A 20,975-nucleotide genomic window follows, 5' to 3' on the forward strand; every position below is an offset into this window, starting at 1 on the left:
AGCCCTGCTGTGTAGACATGCCCTTAGGGAGCAGGATAGTGTAGCAGTTGAAGGGAATATTGAGTCTCAGCTTATGGGCAATGTACAGGTCTTCATGTAGTCGTCCTACCTCACAGATGTTGTGCTGTCAAACTTGTGTTTAAGGTTGTAAACAAATTTTTACCAGAAGCATTATTCCTAAGGAAGGCCACAGCTGATCTGCAAACATGAGATATCCACCAGTCACATCTGAGACCAACAGGGAAAATGTCTATTACTTTATATGAATATTATGGGTGACTCAGTTTCCCTGTTCAATTCTGTATTGCAGCCTGGCTGAGTTAAAGAAAGTTGAAAATAGGAGGTTAGAGACCCTAGCAAGACAGGTAAAGCAAAGACAGACAGCCTCTTTTGAAGCTGGATAACCATGGCTAGCATGTCAATTGATGGGAGAATTTACTTTTCTGGGTCCATCCAGGCCAGGATATTTATGCCCAGGTGAAGCCTGAGATTAAAAGGCCCTTACCAGATTGTACCTCTGCCAGAAACGAAGAGTATTTTTAGGCAAGCTGAGGAGGCTGACCTAGACTTGTCAATGAAAAGTCTGACAGACACAGAAGCAAAAAAAAAGTGGGCAGTAATGCAAGTACTGGAAACTGATTCTCCAAGCACAAAGACAGGGAATAAGCCAAACCTACCTGATCAATGGATAGAGATGCTAAGCTCAGGTAATGGAATATGCGTGTAAGTCTCTTTGTTATTTTAAATCTACTTTTCTAAGCACCACACAAAATAAATTATACTTTGTTTTGAAGAAGTTGTTTCTGTCTCTCTACAAAATGTATGCTGTCACAGGCTCCCAAAGAAAAAAAATCTAACCAATAGTTTCAGTGTCAGTCTCATATGGATTATTCGTCTGTGGTTTCCTCTCTGTAGTAATTTCTTCCAACCTAGGGAGCAAAAGGTCTTTCTGTTCAATTAATACCACTGTTTCCACTAGCCGTTCTCTTTTGTTCCTTTCAACAGTAAACTTACCTCAAAACCCTTGTTTCCTTATGAGGTTTCCAAGCAGTCAAACAGTTACCTACTTTAGATTTTAGAGAGTTTGTGCGTCTGTCTGTGTGACTGCCTGTCCATCGGTGAGACCGTTTGTTCAAGAACTCCTCCTAAACGGTAATAGCTAGGACCACCAAATTTGGTATGAAGCTTCCTCTTATATCTTAAAGCAAGGTCAGAGTTTGGTTGTGCCAAGACAATGGGATGTGCATGGAAACTGATTGTTTCCATTAAACGGAAAGAGAGAGGTGTGAGAGCAGGGACAGTTATACTCCAGAATGACCACATGGGGAAGCAAGTATGGGAGACAGTTATACCACAGAATGACCACAGAGAGGGCAGCAAACTCTCCGCCATTCTGGCCTATGCCAGGGAGCAGCAGCCAGGCTGGCCTTGGGAAAAAGCTGTCAGGCAGGCTACGCAGCCCCCGCCACACCTGGGCCGGCACCAGGGAGTAGCCACTCGCCATCCTCATGCCCTGCTCTGAGTCCTGCATCCTCACCCCCTGCCTTGAGCCCCCCACACCCTACTCTGACTCCTGCACCCTCCACACAAGCAGCCCCCTGACCTGAGCCTCTCTTTAATGACCTGAGCAATGCTGGGTAAATTTGCTAGTAACTAATAGCTAGCTAACTAAGGACACCTGAAAAAGGCCATTGCACTACTTCTTCATAGGTTCGGTGCCTCATTACCAGTATAAGTTAAAGCAAAGGGTTTATGCACATCTTCACATTATTTTCTTATTTTTAATTTGGCCTGTAATTTTGTCTGGCCAAACACTGAAAAAGAAACAATTTCTTTGAGGTTGCACTGCTACCACCTCACTCTAAATGGACAAAAGTATAAACTTCAACAAACATGCCCCCTCCTCTTTTTTTTTTGTAGTGGAGGAGGCTATGAATTTTCATAGGTCATGCTATCAGGAGACCTCTCAGGAAGGTCTATGAAATGCTGCGACACCTATAAAAAGTAATAGAAAACCAAAGCTTGTTCACCTTGACACATTACTGTAGCTCTTTTATCCTTTACCTGGTGATCATATCACCTCTTCAAGAATTCTTTTAAAGCAACTAGTAAAAGCAAAAGTAGTAAGCAAACTGGCACTGCCTGTGCAGTCTTCATCTAGTAACACAATCAAGAGAATACTTAGAACTTAGTTGATGCCAGACTAATGGATCCAGGAGAAATTCTAACAGAAATAGTTGGAGGAATGCAGCCATAAGTAACCCATAAGGAGCAAATCCCTCTCAAACATACAGTAATATTGCCCCCCCCTTTTCTCCATTTTTGTCAGGCTTCTTACTTTCTTTACTTCTGGTAAATAATACGATCTCTGGCAGCCATCATCTTACTTGGAGGTAAATGATGAAGCAGCAGGAGGGCCATGTATAAAATGTTCAATGTCCTCCAAATCAGTCACGAATGAAAACACAAATCATTTGTGAAACAGGGCAATGTATATCACAGCAAAGTTATTTGGGAAATCCAGAGCACACAGTGTTCTACACATTGGTAATTTTTTTTATTTTCATGAAAAGGAAGAGGCTTTTCTTTGGCTGGGATTTTAAAGCATCTTCAAAAGTTTGATACAGTGACATACTATTTACAGTGAAACAGAATCAAAGTCCAAAATGTTTAAAAACTATTTCTGACATAGGACTTTTACAAGCAGTCTGATCCCAAAGTTTATTCTGTTGCGGTTCAGATACGCCCTGCTAATAGAAATGCAGGTCATCCCAGAAATGGACAATTGCTGAAAGAGCTCTAGCCTCCAACAGCACACCTTGCCAATTATTGACTGATATTAAAGTGTAGAAATAAGGAAAGGGTGTCAAGATTTCAAAAAGAGCATAGTAGGAATACATATGATATTCCTACGTGTGGTCTTTAGAAATGTGTACATGCCATTAAAATAATGAGTACATGTTGAACCTCTCTCGTCAGGTACTCTTTGGTCCAGCATAATCTGAGGTCCAACATGATTTTAGTTAGCCTGATGTCCACTTACCATAGGTGTGGCCAAGTTTCCCATGGTCCCATAAAGTTTGTTTACAGACACCAGTCCTGGCTCTCAGTGTTCTGTGCTATTATTTAGCTCTAATTTACCTCTAAATGTCTTCTCAGAGCCTAATAAGCAGTGGAAGTGTTGGTAACACTGCTAGACAATATTGACCTGTGGTTCAGCAAATTCTCTGGTTCGGCACTGGTCAGGTTCCAAGGGTGCTGGACTTGAGAGGTTCAACCTGTAATATTGGTACTCAACCGGCAGCTATAAAGCACTAGAAACTTACTCTGATCCTCCTGCCTAATTGCTATATTCTAAATTCTACTCAGGTTTGATTTACTTTTTATCTTACACTTACTAAATTATTAAAGATTTTGAGGGAGGTATAAAGAAAAAGATTTCCACATCTGTCTGAAACAAATCTGAGTATATATTACAAAATATAACAACAAATATCCAACTTACCCAGTACCAAAATATGCAGCAGCATTGACAGTAATGATCAACAAATCCCAAAGGTTTATAATGATATAACAAGATGCTTTGATATCCTCTTATGAATCTAGACCTTTGCGGATTGCAAACATCAGAAATACAGCAAGTAGGTGAACTCATGTCACACATCTTCTTTAACAACAACAAAAAATGAAAGGAAAATAATCCTTCTCTGCTTTCATGAAGTCTCTGACTTTTGACTAGATTAATGCGAAATTTCAGCCCTCCTTTATGTCAGACTAAAGGCTTTTCAAAGCTCCAAGAGTTCTTTCAAATAAAATGAATCGTAATGCACATCTTTTTCTCCGTTCAATTCTAAAAGAGAAACGTGTGTGTTCTAAAATGTAGAGTTAAAGAAAGAGGAAACCACAAGAGGAAGTGACCAGTCTCAGCAACTGTGCGCACATCTGAGTGAAAGGTTAACATTTTCAGGATAAAAGTTAAAAAATAAAAAGATTCCATCTTCAAAGGCAGTTCTAAAACTGGACTGCACACACTTTGTTTCAGTTTCCCTTCCCACAGACACAGCAAAAATCAACTAAAGAGTCACATACTTCATTGCTTCTGTAGCTGAATGCATTGCACACACTACGGCCACTTTACATCCCTCCATTCCACTCTACAAGATTTGTGGGGGCCACCCTCCTTTCTCTACTTCAGCAAGTCCTGGAAACTCTCACCTAAATCCTCTTCCTCACACCAGGTGCTCTGTGCGTCTCTGCTCCTTTGACCATACCAGGGGATCCCCATTGTCTCTCCATCTAGAGTTTCTACATAGTCTCCATTTAGCTTTTCTCTCAGGCTAGGTTCTCTGTGCCCTCCCCTTCTAGGCATTCTCTTTTCCCATCAGGCCTTCTGTGCACTCCCGTATTTCCCACTATGCCTCCCTAATCCCCCAATCCTCATTCTTATTTCCTTCCTTTTTGTCATTTAGGGTGTCAACATGTTAAACTCTATTAGGCCAGCCAGTGAGTATTATTGTTCTGGAAGATGTAAATAGCTACCATCAACTGGTTCTTTAATCTAAAGACATTTACAGAAATGATTAAAACTGGTGGCTGTACAAAACAGATCAGAGGTGATGGTGGTAGGGAATTTCTGTCCCTTATTTCTGTCTTCTGCTTTCCCAATTCCTCTTCCCCCCAAAAAACAACAGTCTTCTTCCCCTTGATGCCTAGAACATTAGCTGAAATGTTGGCTTTGATGGGATGCAGTGCTCAAAAATTAGCATGTTACATCTGTACAGAGAAATGTCACTGAGCTGAGTTTAGGGTTTTTCAAGTTTTGTCAGAGAGTCTTGTGAGAAAGAATTTGAAGTGCTTATAACTCAAGTTTTACCCAATATGAATATTAGCTTCCTCTACTTCCAACATCTTCTTCGTTTCATACAGCAGCCCTAATACTTGCTGTTGAGTTAAACTCTTCATCTCCCCCAAAGCTGCAGAAGTGGCAACTCCTACAAGCTCCAACACCTGTAACAACCCACTAGGCCAGAGCTATCACCCAGGTTGGATGGTGACACTAGGACAGACAGGGAAAATATAAGGAAAGGGCAGCACTGATGCAACCTGCATGTAAGGCCCTTATTCCCTGAACTCTGCAAAGCTCTGTTCTACAGAGCTTAACACGCCACCAACTGATTAGGCATTTCTGCCATTATGCAAAATCATCAGCCATTCCCCCTACCCACAGATGCTACTGCACTGAAGAAGCAACAGCAGCCATGGACCAGCTCCATTGCCCCCAATTACACAATGTAACACCTCTGTAAGATGCCTTTGTACCATGTTTGGCTAGTAGGGCTTTGCATCAGGGGAATGGGTGAGGGTTATAGGGGAAGGATCTGACTTTATGCATGTGTGTTACGATATCTCTGTTAAATTAAGTTTCATTTACACTTAATGAAATTAGTGACAGGCAAGCAATTGTTTATCTGCTACAAAATTGCTCTCAATAAGGTAGTGGGATTTATTTTACCTGTCATCCTTTACAGCTGATATGAGTTCAAGATACCATATGCCTAGCATTTTGATGTTTTACTGAACCAAACTGCTTTTTATAAGTGTATCTAGCATTACCACTCCAACATAATAAATCTCACTTAGAGGAGATTAAGTACCACTTGTCTCCAAGACTAATAGATCAGGAGACTTAAATTTTACATCAGTTCAGGCTAGGGATGTAAAAATTAATTGGTTAACTAGTAGGGGCTGGAGCAGCTTCCTGCCCTGGATGGGGGCCTGCCGGAGCAGCCCCTGTCCGTGACCGCCCCCTTCTCCCACCATCATAGGGTACAGGCTGGCTCCCTGGAGCAGAGCATGGCTGCAGAGCCAGCAGCAAAGCCTTCCCAGAAGCAGGGCCAGAAGCAGCCCCTGCCAGTCCTGCTCCTAGGAAGGCGGCTTTACTGTAGGCTCTGCAGTATAAAGTTTTATACTATAGAGCCTACAGAGTTTGTAACTCTGAAACTGCTATGATTTTAGCAGTTACATGGTTATGTTTTTAACCAGTTTTACAGCCCTACTTCAGGCACATTAGTTTAATTCTTTAATACCCTGGAATGCGTGTCACAGTTCTTTAATTCTGGAAAGGAAGTAAGTTAGATCAGGCGTAGATATCTTAACAAAATGAATGCAAATAAACAATTTCACGTACCTTCATCTCTTTTGGTGAGTAATACATTTTTCAAAAAAGAAAATAAAGTTTATATTTTAGGCATTATATTTAACTGTTCCTACTTTACTGTCAGTGGAAGGGGAGCCAGAAATACCTCTCCAATTACCTAGAATGCAAGGCAGAACACAGGGGAAAAAGCCCTGCTTTCTTCTGTAACCACTGTTGCACTATATTTGGCCTGTAAATGGCTCATGTTATTTATTGGTACGTTTCCAAGCACTAGGGTCTCCACCAAAATTAAAGAAGTTAACATAACTCTAAATTGCTAATTAAATTGTATATCAAACATGACCAATGTTAAAATCAATAACAAGCAAAAAGTATCTACATTGCTAAAAAACCACACGGGGAATGTTTAGAACTTTGAAAATCTTTTTACAACAATTTAGTAAACATGAAACAAATTTTTAAAAGGCTGGCCAAGATTTTCAGAAGTGACTAGTGATTTGGGGTGGCTTACTTTTTGGATGGCTAAGTGGACTGGAGATCCCTTTAAGGGACTTGATATTTAGAGAGTAGATACTCAACAGTTTCTCAAAATCTAAGGAGCCTCCAGTTGAGCACTCCAGAATAGTTAATTACTCTACAAAGGCAGGGAGGGGTCTGCATTCTAATATCTGCTTCCAGAATCTGAGCCCTGGTTGAAATTACGACTGGAGATAGGGAAGATGGAGCTTAGATCAATCTGAATGTGTACATGAAACCAACTGGGTGAAGACAGGATGCAATCAGGAAATAAAAACCAACTATTTTTAGTGGGCATGAATTTATTTTAAGTCTTTATGACCATCTTCAAGCTATTGTAGATGCTCAGCCAGCAGCCTAACATTGCACACACAGGAAATGTTGTGAAAGTGTTTGCTGTCAGACCACAAAGTAGTTGTGCAGTCATAACTTCAACTAGTTGCACTAAGCTATGATTAGAACATAAGACCAAACTGGGTCAGATCAAAACCTACCTACCCCAGTATCCTGTCTTCCAACAGTGGCCAACATCACTGAGGGTATGTCTACACAAGCAAACCACTATTTAAATTTGAAATAGCGGGGCACTTAATTCAAGTTAGTTAAACCTCATTCTACGAGGAATGATGCCTAACTCAAATTAGCTAATTCGGAATAAGCGCTATGTAGATGCTTATTCTGAAATAGGGGACCTTCAGCCTTCCCAGTTTCCCCTGGTGGCCACTCTGGGCCAAACCAGGAAAACTTTTCTCCCTCCCCCCAACCCTGGAGCCCCTTAAAGGGACAGACTCTGGCCACAGCTCCACAGACTCTGGCCTGTCCAGCGCCCAGCCTGCCGGCCCAGAGCCAGCAGTCACTGCCCCAACCCAGTGGCCCCAAAACATGAGCCAGTAAGCCACTAGCAGCCAGCCCTCCACTGCACCCCAGAAGCAGTCTGCCAGCTCCCAGGAGCCTGCCAGGGCCTGGAGAAGGCGGGCACCTTCCTGGTCCAGGGCGGAGATCAGGGTGGACCGTACTCAGGTTTGGGGGGATGCCCCCAATGTCCGTGATCTCCGCACTAGACAGAGGAACGCAACCGTCTACGGCAGGAAATCTGTCCGCCTGGCCACCAAAGGCCACATCCGAACCCAAGAGAAGGTTTGCATGAAAATCAAGTTGGTCCGGCAAGACCTCCAACCCTGAGCTTCTCCTCCCCCTTCCTGCCCTTGCCTTCCCCTTCCAGCTTCCTCCTCCCAGGTTTCCCTCTTCCCCCCTCATTCCCACCCCAGTTTTGGTCAATAAAGAGAGTTTGTTTTTGTCAAGAAATGTGTTTTTCTTTGACATCAGGAAGGGAGGTTTGGGGGGGGGGGGAAATGGAAGGACGTGAGGGAGGAATGAGGCACAAGCCCCCAGTGGGGCAGACCAGGGAGGCTCTTAGTGCTCCTCAGGGTGGAAGCTCTCCTGCAGGGCCTCCTGGATACTGACAGCCCCCCGATAGACCTGTGGGGTGGCAGCCTGGAGAAAGTGCAGCCAGGCTTGCAGCAACACATCCACGAGAAGCACCAGAGTGCCTAGGGGCAGCTCCGGCTCCGTGTTGCAGAGTGATGTGGTGTCCCAAATGAGGGCAACCAGAGCACGCAGACATACAAATGCTTTTTTCTGTCCCTCATCAAGGCAGGCAAGCAAGCAGGGACACCTAAGAACCAGCTGCCCAGGGGGAAGGGGTTTCTCTTTAAGCACAAGTGTCAGATAGCCTCAGGCAACAGCCACACACAGACACTCCTGACCTGATGCCCTGCCTGAACTGGTTCTGGCTGGCCTTAAATCCAATTCTGTGTCCAGTCAGTAGGGATGCAGTATTTCAAATTAGCAAAATGCTAATTCGAACCGCATTTTGTGTGTAGACGGGTTAATTCGAATTAGCTTAATTTGAATTAACACTGTAGTGTAGACATACCTTGAGGGAATAAACAGAACAGGTGATCCATAAAGTGATCCAGTCCCTGTCACTCATTTCCAGCTTCAAGACTGTTGCCTTCATTTTTTTTAATTGCTAGACATCACCACAAGATAAAAGAGGCATTCCTATAGAGCAAGCAACTCAAAACTTCATAGTGTCATATATTTTATAGGAACCCCTCTCCCCAAGAAAGGCACAAAAGTGGACAGCCTATAGGAGAAGATCTCCATCCCCGACCCACTCCTTCTTACTCTGATTTTGCTTACTGATAGCCTTTTGTCCTTGACCTGTCAAATTATCCTCATCCCATATTTTAATGATACTTGCTCCCTCGATGTCTTGGTAGCACTCTGTCCACCCCTCTCCATTAAACAATGCTATTTCCCCCGTTTCAAAGAAATCCTCACTCAGCCCCATTTCTTTCCTACTTTCACTCTTCTTTGTCCCCTCTAAGTCAAAGCTCCTTCAGCAGCCATCTATAATCAATGTGTTGAACTTATCTTGTTAATCCCCTCTAGTCAATGTGGCCTCTGCCTTCTCCACAGCACAAGTCTCTTCCTTCCAAAGTCTAAGGGACCTTTTCTGTCCTTTTATTTCTTTTCCCTCATAGCATCAGGAAAAGCTGCTTGCAGTGTCTCAAGAGCATGAGTACCAACTTCAGGGCAGACTTAAGAAGCAGGATCCAAAGCTCAAATTGGTTTGGAGTTTTATACTTAGATTTCACCAGCCAACCATCAAGTCTAAACTCCTGAGGCACAACAACAGCCTTAGCCTGCAGTCACAGATAGTCCAATCTGCTTTGCCACCAAGGTAAGGTTACCCTTGTGATAGACAGTCCCTTACTTTAAGAAGCACAACAATATTCAGGTTTCTCTCAGTCCTGAAGGACTAGTCACTTACCTCAGCTCATTTGTACCTTAGACCTTACACCAGAGACAGCAACTGTTATCATCAAGTCTATTAAAACTATAGAGAATTATTAAATACAGTAACTCCTCACTTAACATTGTCCCAATTAACATTACTAGGTTGCTTATCTATTAGAGCACATGCTTGTTTAAAATTGTGCAATGCTCCCTTATAACATCATTTGGCCTCTTGCTTTGTCCACTACTTGTAGGATTTTCTGGAAAAGCAGCTTGTCCTCATGGAGGCTTAGAACCAGGATGGGCCAGTAGCGCCCACCATTGGCTCCACTAAGTTCCCTGGAAAATACTCTATGTTCCTCCTCCCTCCAATTGAGCCCGCCACTCTGTACCCTAACTTCACAATGAACGTCTATGGTGTTCCTCCCTCTAGTCACAGTCCATGCTGTCTTGTAGAGTGTGAGGCTACCTTAACAACGTGTTAACCGATGATGGATCAGCCGAGTGCTAGTTCATCATTTAGTAGCAAGAAATACCCTGGGAGTTACAATCTTAAGGTTCAGAAAGTAAACACATTTTCTATAACAAGCAAACTCTATGGCTGTGTCTAGATTACATGCCTCTGTCGGCAGAGGCATGTAGATTAGGGTTGTAGGAAAAGGTAAATGAAGCCGCGATTTAAATGATCGCGGCTTCATTTACATTTACATGGCTGCCGCGCTGAGCCGACAAACAGCTGATCAGCTGTTTGTCGGCTCGCCGCTAGTCTGGACGTTCCCCCTGTCGACATCAAAGCCCTTTGTCGGCAGCCCCATTATTCCTCGTGGAATAAGGTTTACCGGGGCTGCCGACAAAGGGCTTTGATGTCGACAGGGGGAACGTCCAGACTAGCGGCGAGCCGACAAACAGCTGATCAGCTGTTTGTCGGCTCAGCGCGGCAGCCATGTAAATGTAAATGAAGCCACGATCATTTAAATCGCGGCTTCATTTACCTTTGCTGAATAAACAAATCTACATGCCTCTGCCGACAGAGGCATGTAGTGTAGACGTACCCTATATGACCTTTAGAGATAATTCAGGGTAAGCACTGGGGATCTCTTGTATATGCCTACTAACTTTGCCCACCAGAGTCCAAGCAGCATCAAGATCCAATTCTTTGTTCTGAGGGGTTTTTATTTTCCTCCTCACTTGTGCTCAGAGCTGTACACTCAGCGGAAGGATGACTCCTCTTCAGAGGGGAGAGAAATGCAGAGCCACAAAGTCTTTTATGCTGTTTAACATTCCCCCACAGTCTATCTGGTGGCAATTGGTCTTTTCTGTTGGGCAGGATGTAACACTTTCTGTTGCAGAGGGACTTGTCACACTAACTAATGTCTCTCTCCTGTCTAGCAATTTATATAGCCATGGAGGCTCACCGTACAACCATTCAATTATTACCTTATAGTGTTCTGGGGTGCCGCAGATAGAGGCCTCTGATAGAGGCAGCAACACGGGGAGGGGGCTGTAGGCAACACTGCAGAGCTGGTGCTGGGGGGAACTGGCTTTTAAGCTGGCTCCCCCCAGCACCAGCTCCTGCCTGCCCTCCCGCACTGCCTCTGGAGGAGACAGCAAGGGGGATGGGCAGACAGGTCCACAGGGCTGGCACACGCGAAGAGCCAAAAGCCAGCTCCCCGTGCACACCAGTCCCGCCTGCCCTCCTCACCCTCCCCCCTGCTGCCTTTCTATCAGAGGCAGCAGCACGGTGGTAGAAGGAGCAGGTGGATTTGGTGCTCGTGGGGAGCTTACTTAAAGCCAGCTCCTCACAGGCACCGGCTCCTGCTCCACGAAAGGAGGGGAATGCGTGTAGTTGATAAGATAAACCGGTAAGCCCAGGCTTATTGATTAATCATGTAGTGGACTATACATTGGCATCCCTACTATGTATATTAATGTTCACTGAAAACATGGAGGCCATGGCAAGAGCTGGCATCTCCCACTACCATCACCATTTTTTGGGACTACTTCTTCCTTGGACTTTTGTAGCTTCTGCCTCCATCTTGCAATCTTAAGATGACTTTTCTCTAGGGATGTATGCAAGTAGTCGAATAGTCAACTCCCCAGTAAGCCTAAGCTTATCCGGTAGTTGAGTTGACTACTTGTTCCCCCCCCCCCCCATGCTTCTGTATCAGAGGCAGCAAGGGGAGGGGGACAGGAGCCGATGCTGGGGAGAGCTGGCTTAAAAGCCAATTCCCCCAAGCACCGTCTCCACAGTACCGCCTGCTCCCCCTGTGCTGCTGCCTCTATCAGAAGCAGTGGGGGAGAGGGTTAGGGGAGGCTGCTCCAGCAGCAGCCCCTGTCTGAGGGGGACCCCAGCTCCCTGCTAGGATGCGCCATGGACAAGGGTTGCTGGACCTGGCACGAGCTGGATCTGAGCAAGCCCAGCTCAGTCCTGACTCATGCCGGTCCGGGACCGCTGCGGCTCTGCATTTTAAATGTCCTAGGTTTTGACAGTCAGAGATGTAAGGACTCCCAAAATCTGGGGTTCCATTCCTGTCCTTCTTAACTAGTAGCCATTGATAGATCTACTCCATTATCTTCATGATCTTATCTAATTTTTTTTTAAACCCAGTTAGACTTTTGACCTCCACAGCATCCCTGGCAACAAGTTCAACTGTGGTTGTGTGAAGGAAGTAATGCCTTTTGTCTGCCTTAAACCTGTTCCTTATTAAGTTCAGTGCGTGATCCCTGGTTTTTGTATTATGTGAAGGAGCAAATAACACTGTCTTATTTGATTTCTCTACACCAGTCATGATTTTATAAACTTCTGTCAATTGACCCCTTATTCATCTCTTTTCTAAACTAAACAGATCTAGTCTTTTTAACATTTTCTCATAGGAAAGTGATTCCATGCCCCTAATAATTTTTGTTGCCTTTCTCTGTAATATACAATTCTAATATACTTTTTTTTCAACTCTAATATACTTTAAAATGGGGCAACCATTCAATTTTGAAAAATTAAAATAAACTCCATTTTAGCTGCCTGACCATATCATAGTTCTTCTTGCGTGTCTGCCTCTTTCCATGGGAATTTCAGACTTCTAGTCCCAACTCAAGGTTCTGCACAGCTTTCCCATGGCCCTCCCCTGCTCACTCATCTTGCTCACTTTCTCTCCTTTGCATGGTGCTGCCTACCTTTGGAATGACATTTCTCTTCCTGTGGATCATGCTCTAAACTCAAACTCACCTATATTCACTTCACCCACATTACCCTTTGCTGTTGACTGTGTATTATCCTGGTCCCTTGAAGCTCTGCCCTGTTTTTCCCCCAGACCCTGTCCCCCTTGTGCACTTTTCCCTCCTCTCCTCCCCTCTCCCCCATGACTTACTGGATCATCCCAAGGAGCCTGATGGCAAGCAGGAGGCAGCCCTAGTTGAGCAAGTGCTAGTGAGGGTTAATGATCCAGCACCTTCCTCAGCCCTCAGTATCTAGACAGTTAGTTCACGAGTCACAGAACTGTCAAGTTCCCTTTCTGACAGGACTTTCTGGTGGAAAACTGGACACCTGTCAATCCTAACACCTGACACAAAAACCAAACAACTGACTGTCTAGGTAACACCTGGGCAGGTGGCAACCCTACAGCTACCCCTAGTATTTAGATGGACGTTTATGGGGGGAAAGCTGTAATACCTCTTTATCAACAAGCAAACACTAAATAAAAGATTTATGAGTTAATCTCTCTATATAAAAAGAATTTTCTATGGGATGACAAAGTGACATCATCATGTCACAGTGTCCACAGGCTGGGGGTAGGCATGGGCTCCCCATCCCCCAGCGCTGCCTCTTCCGTCCTAAGCCCCATCCCTGGAGCCAAGCCCCACCCACTGCCAGCCCAGCCTTCTCTGGTGGCCACGTGGAGAGCCAGGCCTGGCGCACTTTAGCTTGGCTTTCCCCGGCCATTGGGGGCAGAACCAGGCCTGGCGTGGCCTCAGCTAGGAGAGGAAGGGTTAGGGTTAGGCCACAGTCAAGCGGGGGTAAGAGGGAGAGAAAGGGCCTGGAGTGGTGCGGTCGGGGCTGTGAAGGGGGCAGGCAGGGCAGGGAGGGAAAAAGTGCCCAGGCTGGCGTGGCTAGGGGTCGGGGGGAGAGAAGAAAGAGTGCCACAGGAGAGGAAGGAACAGCTGGGGGCGAGGAGAGAGCTGGGCCCCGTAGTATCTTTTATTGGGCCAAGTTCTGCTGGAGAGAGAAACAAGTTTAAAATAGAGCTCTTCTTCAGGTTTGGGACATGTACTCAGAGTATCTTAGCTAAATACAAGATGGAACAGATTGTTTATCACATGTACTTAACACCTCTCCAGTCATAGGGGAATAAGTGGTGATGGCGGGAGCGAGTGAGTCATAGATTATTTTAATATGCCATAAAAATAAAGATGCTCTCTCGCCCACCTTGGTAGTGGTAGGGGCCACTTTACCATGACGAGGTCCACGATGTCCACACTAGCCAAGGAAGGTGCCCACCTCTTGCGGTCCAGGGCAAGCTCCTGGGAGCCGCCAGCCTCGTCCCGGGAAGAGGGGACATCGGGTGGGTGGCTCTGTGCCGTGCCAGGTGCAGGGTCTGCTGGCTGGGTGCTGGCAGGCTTGCACCTGGCATGGGCACCGTAGCCAGCCCGTGCCCCTTTAAGGGGTCCGGGGCCGGGAGGGGGGCATAGAGTTTCCCTGGTGTTGGCCAGAGTGGCCACCAGGGAAACCTGGGGAGGGCTAGCCTCCCACTAGTTCGAATTAAGGGGCTACACACCCCTTAATTCGAACTAGCTAGTTCGAACTAGGCTTAATCCTCGTAAAATGAGGATTACCTAGTTCGAACTAAGCGCTCCGCTAGTTTGAATTAAGTTTGAACTAGCGGAGCGCCAGTGTAGCGCCTATGAAAGTTAGTTTGAACTAACGTCCGTTAGTTCGAACTAACTCTGTAGTGTAGACATACCCATATAGTCATTTACGGTCAGGTCTTGGACTGTGGGTACGTCTAGACTACATGCCTCTGGCGACAGAGGCATGTAGATTAGGCTACCGGACATAGTAAAATGAAGCGGCGATTTAAATAATCGCCGCTTCATTTAAATTTACATGGCTGCTGCGCTGAGCCGACAAACAGCTGATCAGCTGTTTGTCGGCTCAGCGCGATAGTCTGGACGCTCCCCTGCCGACATCAAAGGTATTTGTCGACCACCCAGGTATGCCTCATAGAGGCGTCCAGACTATCGCGCTGAGCCGACAAACAGCTGATCAGCTGTTTGTCGGCTCAGCGCGGCAGCCATGTAAATTTAAATGAAGCGGCGATTATTTAAATCGCCGCTTCATTTTACTATGTCCGGTAGCCTAATCTACATGCCTCTGTCGCCAGAGGCATGTAGTCTAGACGTACCCTGTGCCTGTGACAGGCAGATCAGTGGCAACAAGCTATAGTGAAGTCAGTCTGGATGCTTTTAAAATGGATTTGTTTTACTGGCAGTCAGTCCTTAGAGAACAAACTAGAAAGCCTTCCTTTTTGTGGCTTAGAATGCTGGGTTGATGCAGCTAAATATGATATTACTGCTGTTAATACATAATTGTGCTTTTGTTGCTAATAAGTATTAATCACTGAAAATTCTTCAGTTATTGAAGAATTGCTTCAAAAAATCTCTTTAGCATATCATTCTTTTGAAAAAGTGAGGTATCTTGAACCACATTGCTCAGATTAAAAGCAAACATAAATAAGAAAGATTAATTTGATTCCTAAACTCCACTGCATTAATTAGGGCTAGTAGTAGCATGATTGTATTGTTAGTTTATTATCTCTGTTGTTATGTCTTTTAGGGTATGTCTACACTACCACCCTAGTTCGAACTAGGGTGGTTAATGTAGTCAATCGAAGTTGCAAATGAAGCCCGGGATTTAAATATCCCGGGCTTCATTTGCATCTTGCCGGGCGCTGCCATTTTTAAATCCCCGGTAGTTTGGACTCCGTGCCCGCAGCTATACGCAGCACGGAGCAGGTAGTTCGAATTAGGCTAATTTGAACTACCGTTCCACCTCGTTCCACAAGGAGTAATGGTAGTTCGAATTAGAAAGCCTAATTCGAACTACCTACTCCGTGCCGCCTGTAGCCGCGGGCATGGAGTCCGAACTACCGGGGATTTAAAAATGGCGGCTCCCGGCAAGATGCAAATGAAACCCGGGATATTTAAATCCCGGGCTTCATTTGCAACTTCGATTGACTACATTAACCACCCTAGTTCGAACTAGGGTGGTAGTGTAGACATACCCTTAGGCCTGGTCTACAGTATTAGTTCAACATAGCCATGTTAGGTTGACTGAATAATGAACGTTTCCACACTACCGAGAACCTTCTGCCAACCTAAAGGGCTTTTAAAAATCAACTGCTGTATATCACCTCCACAAGAAACACAGCACTACAATTGACCTTCCTGGGTAGACTTAGGGATAGTATTGACACAGAACTGTGTAATTTCAAGGAATTAGCATGCAGGATGTGTCCCAGAGTGCTCTGCTGTGACCGCTCTGGAAGACACTTTCAGCTCCACTGCACTTCAACTGGGTACACAAGAAAAGCTCTGGGAACTTTTGAATTTTCATTTCCTCTTTTATCAGCTTGGAAAGCTCACCAGTACTGCTGACCATGCCATGGCCAGGGTAGCAAGCATGCTCTAGCATGCAGCATACAGAAACACCGATTGGGGAGAAGAGTCTGTGCAGGCAGAGCTCCAAACCAGCAGAAGAAACACTGACATCTATGCCAAAATCGTAGGGCATGGGGGACAAGGGCTATACCAGGAACACACAGCAGTGCTGCATGAAAATAAAGGAGCTCAGACAAGTGTACCAGAAGACAAGCAAGTTGAACAATCACTTAGCACCAGATATGACATTTCTATGAGCAGCTGCCTGCAATTCTAGGTGAGGACTAAGGATGTTACCGTGTAGTTGTTTACACAATTAGCCCATGAGCCTGGGTTTATCGGTTAATCCTAATTACCATATACACACACCCTCTTTGCTGCCTCTGTATTAGAGGCAGCAAGGGAGTGGGGGAGGTGGTGCTCATGGGGAACTGTCTTTTAAGCCAGCTCCTGACAAGCACTGGCTCCCACAGAGCCAACTACCCGCCCCTCACCTGTGCTGCTACCTCTGATAGAGAGGCAGCAGTGGAAGGGGTGGGGTGGGGCAGGTGGGAGCCAGTACATGCAGGAAGCTGGCTTTCAAGCCAGCTCCCTGTACCAGCTCCCATGGAGCCACCTGCCCCCTCCCCTGCTGCCTCCCACAGAGGTAGCAGCATGGGAGAACAGGCGGGAGCCAGTGCCTGAGGGGAGCCTACTTAAAAGTTGGCTCACCACATGAGCACCAGCTCTGGTGGAGCCACCTGCCCCTGCGCTGCTGCCTCTGATAGAGATGCAGCAGCCTGCGAGGGTGTGGGAGGCAGGCAGGAGTCAGTTCATGTGGGAAGCTGGCTTTCAAGCCAGCTCCCTGCACGAACTACCTCCCATGGAGCCACCTGCCCCCCCCCACATGTAAATGTGTACCCGCTGAAAAAAATTCAATGGTTACACATTTACAAAAATAAACATTTGCTAACCTCCTTAGTAGGGCCCCTACCAGCAGGGTTCCTGGAACAATTTTTATAGTGGAGCTGCTGAGAGCCATTGAATCAAACTGTAAATCCTGTATACAATGGAAACCACTTCAAGTTAGGGGTGCTGGAGCACCCCCACACTCTTAATTCCAGAACCTATGCCTACCAGTACCCCCAAATTCTCCATGGATACCTCCCAGCCACATCAAGCAGCCCTGAGCAACAATGAGGACACTGTTAATGACGAGGGGAGTGCACAGCAGGCAAGCAGAGGACAGCCTGGACCTTTTCCTAATTCTGAAGCCACTCCTTTCACAGGACCTATTGTTGCTGGACCATGATGGTGGTGAAGGCACCTCTGAGTGCACATTTGTAATCACAATGTATGGGTTAAATGCGATTTTTAAAAATTTTACTCTGAGGTACACAGTTGGGCTATAGTGGCAACCAGTCCAGCTATGCAGAAGGTGCTCCCCCCAAAAGACTGTTAATATGCCTTAGTATGGACCAGGAATCCTCCATGGACTTCTCTAGGAAGCTCTCATGGATGTACTCTGCAATCCTTTGAAGAAGGTTTTAGGAAGGATTGCCTTATTTCAGGGCTACTCAATGCATGGCCTGTTGTGCAGTTTGGGTTGATATGTGTTTTAGTAGTTAAATTCCTGGACTGTTGTGAAGTCAAAACAAAAAAGTTGTCAATATAATGGTCTTCTTTTCATATGCGTTTTAGTAGTTAAATTCCTGGACTGTCATTGCTCCTTAAAAGTGCTGTCATATGGGTGGAAATTGGGTAAATATTGCATTTTATTAATATCAGCAGAACTGACTTAAATGGGGCCTGTGTGTTGTGTGATCTTACCTTAATCTTTGTATTCATGCCCGTCAGTGTGAAAGAAGCTATTTGCATATATATGCAACCACACTTAAGTTGCAGCCCTCAGCATATACTGTATCATTGTGGCCTTCGGGGCTTCCAAAGTTGAGTAGCCCTGCCTTATTCCATCTTCCAGAGAAGGACACTTTCTCCAGGACCAAGTGTTCATCATGGCACACAACATTGCACAGTAAGGTCCAGGTCTGCGCCCAGATGCTTGCAGCACCAACTCCCTTCCACCTATGTTACCTTCAGGAGAGTGATATGGCTTGTGGTTACCTAGGTGCAATGGGATAGTTTCATAAGTCCTAACCCTGAAGCCACAAGCAATTCGCTAAGTAATCCACCTCTGTTGATTCCCACCAAAACAACAACAACAACAACAAAAGATTCCCTGGATGTGCCCTGTTTGCATTTGGAAGGGATTCTCCCAGACAACAGCCAGAATATTAAGGAATGGGGTGGGACCATGCGGCCTGTGCAAATCCTGTTCTGCTCCACTCCAACCTGCTGCCACTTCTTTACACAAGCAAACTGATTAACAAACACTTTGTTTGTGCAGGGCTTGACTGGTGCCTGTCCTCAAGCACCTTCCAGGTTGCTATGGGAAAGGAGGGCTGCAGGTTGAAGCCAATAAACTCAGATGTTTGAAAAGCAGCAGCAAAAGACATCTCTTCCCTTTCTTGTGGGCTTACGGAGTGTCCGCAGGAGTATCCGCAAACTGATTGCTGTGGTGCACAGTAGGGATGTAAAATTTTGATTAACTGGCTAATTCAATGCTTGGTGCAATTTGCATTGACTATTCGATGAGTTGATAAGGGTGCCTCCACCTTTGAAGTGTAGCAACAGCCCGTAGGGCTGTTGCTACACTTCAAAGGCGAAAACGCTGTGCGGAGCATGGAGCCAGCGGGGGACTCAAAGCGGCAGTGCTATGTGGAACCCAGGGTCTGGCCAAGGGCTCCATGAGGCACTGCCACTTTGAAGCACCCCCTTTTTTTCCCCCTCCTTGCTGCCTCTTACTGATAGAAGCAGCAAGGGGGGAAGTGACTAGTTGACTACCATGTCAATTATCTGGTAAGCATTTGCTATCGGATAGTCAATTAGTCGACTAGTCATTCACATCCCTAGCGCACAGTGTTCTGTCTTCTGTTATATCTTGCTGGGAAGCACTTCTTTTAATGGACAAAATTTGACCTTGCACCTCAGGCAATGTATTTACGGCTGTGAAGTGTTTCATTCAAATAAGAGTTAATCAGCTCGCAAGAGTATGTTTTGTAAATGCTATTTTTGTGCTTCATATTCTTGCAGCTGAAACCTTGTTTGTGGGTGCATCTTCCACACCTGTTCAGACTGTCCCAGAATAGAAGGCAGAAAAAGAGGACTAGGGAAGATGTATTCTATGAGCTGATGCATAGACTGATAAGGTCCAGCGCAGTGCATGGAGGCTTATACTGTCAGAGAACAAGAGGACAGGACAACATGCAGGAAACATGAGCATAACATGCAGGATGAGATGGTGCAGCTTATGAGGAAGCAAACAGACATGTTGAGGCATCTAGTTGAGATTCAGAAAAAGGCAGCTAGACTTAGAGTACCACTGCACCCAGTGATGAACCTGCTGCCTGTCTCACCAAGTTCCACATCTTCCTCCCCCAGGCATCCTAGAATTGGGGGCAGAGGGAGGAGAGAAGCTCTAGTACCTTGTACTCAACTCCAAGGGATGATTCAAGGACCAGAAGGCTCTCATTCACACAGCTATATTGAAACTGTAAACAACATCTCCTTGTTTCCTCTGCCCCCTTGTTATCAGGCCCAGACTCTTAGACCTAGGTTATCTTTACTATTCATTGCTATCTCTGTTCAGTGTTTGTGAGCATAGTAAAATGCATGGATTGAGGACAAAAAGCTCCTTTTTCATGCTGCACACTGTGGTTAGAAGTAGGGAGTTAGATAACATGTAATTGAATAGTCACGTAACCGCATCAAATTTTAGTAGTTACACAAATATTCAATAGACCCTGGAGGCAGGGCCGGCAGCCAGTGCGCTGCGGCCCCACACCCAGCGAGCCCACTGCCACCCTGTGCAGCGGCCTCTGTATTAGAGGCAGCAGTGTAGGGTGGCAGGCAGGAGCCAGCCTGCAAGGGAAGCTGGTTTAAAAACCAGCTCCCCAGGCAGACTGGCTCCTGCCTGCCACCCACGCTGCTGCCTTTGATACAGAGGCATCTCGGAGATGCAGTGTGTTTCAATGTGCTCTTCTTCTTGCCCTGGTGTCTGGCTGCTCAAAATTGGCTCTCAATCCTTCACCTGTCCAGAAATTCCCCCCCTTAGTTTCACAGATATTATGGAGCACACAGCAAGCAGCAACAACAATAGGCACGTTGCTTTTGCTGATGTGTAATTTAGTGAGCAAACTGCACCAGTGGGCTTTTACAAATTCAAAGGCACAATCTACCTGCATTTTGCACTTGCTCGGACTATGGTTGAGCTGCTCCTTAATACTGTCCAGACTGCTGTGTACGGCTCATGAGCCATGGGAGTAAAGGGTAGGCTGGGTCTCCAAGGATAACTACTGGCATTTCAATGTCACCAATGTTAATTTTCTGATCAAAGTTCCTTCTTGCAACTTTCTGCAGAGACCAGAGTTCCTAAAGATGTGCGCATCATGTACCTTTCCCGACCATCCCACACTGAAATCAACAAAACAGCCTTTGTGATCCATCACTGCTTGCAATGCTATTGAGAAGTAGTCCTTGCAGTTTACGTACTCTTTGGAAAGGTTGACTGGTGCCAAGAAAGGGATATGAGTTCCTTCTATTGCCCCACCACAGGTAGGGAACCCCATCATGGCAAAGCCATTCACTATGCCCTGCACTTGCCCTGACTTCTAGGATCACAGAAGCCCCCATGTCAAATTTACCCACTCCAAATTGATTCCCAACTTACTGGTAGACACCTAGCACTGCAAGATTCCACATGGCTATCTTCACTCACTTTTCAACTGTCAGAGCAGATCTTATTTTG

The 20,975-nt window shown here is 45.7% G+C and overlaps 1 protein-coding gene across 5 annotated transcripts in view; it reads right to left on the reverse strand.

Annotated features, from left to right (window-relative positions):
* Positions 1 to 20,975, reverse strand: part of LOC102463861 (palmitoyltransferase ZDHHC11) — a 90,777-nt gene that overhangs the window by 65,789 nt on the left and 4,013 nt on the right. The window contains exon 1 of one of the 5 annotated variants that reach the window (XM_075921561.1): positions 17,939 to 18,318. The exons of 2 other annotated variants lie outside the window; for them this stretch is intronic. In XM_075921561.1, the coding sequence (XP_075777676.1) occupies positions 17,939 to 17,986 (48 nt within the window). In that variant the 5' untranslated portion in view covers positions 17,987 to 18,318. Of the gene's footprint in view, positions 1 to 3,505; positions 4,038 to 17,938; positions 18,319 to 20,975 lie in introns of those variants that run through there. 2 more of the 5 variants (XM_075921560.1, XM_025179703.2) reach the window with 2 other exon arrangements.

This window comes from Pelodiscus sinensis, chromosome 2, assembly GCF_049634645.1.
Source record: "Pelodiscus sinensis isolate JC-2024 chromosome 2, ASM4963464v1, whole genome shotgun sequence".
NCBI classification, from domain to species: Eukaryota; Metazoa; Chordata; order Testudines; family Trionychidae; genus Pelodiscus; species Pelodiscus sinensis.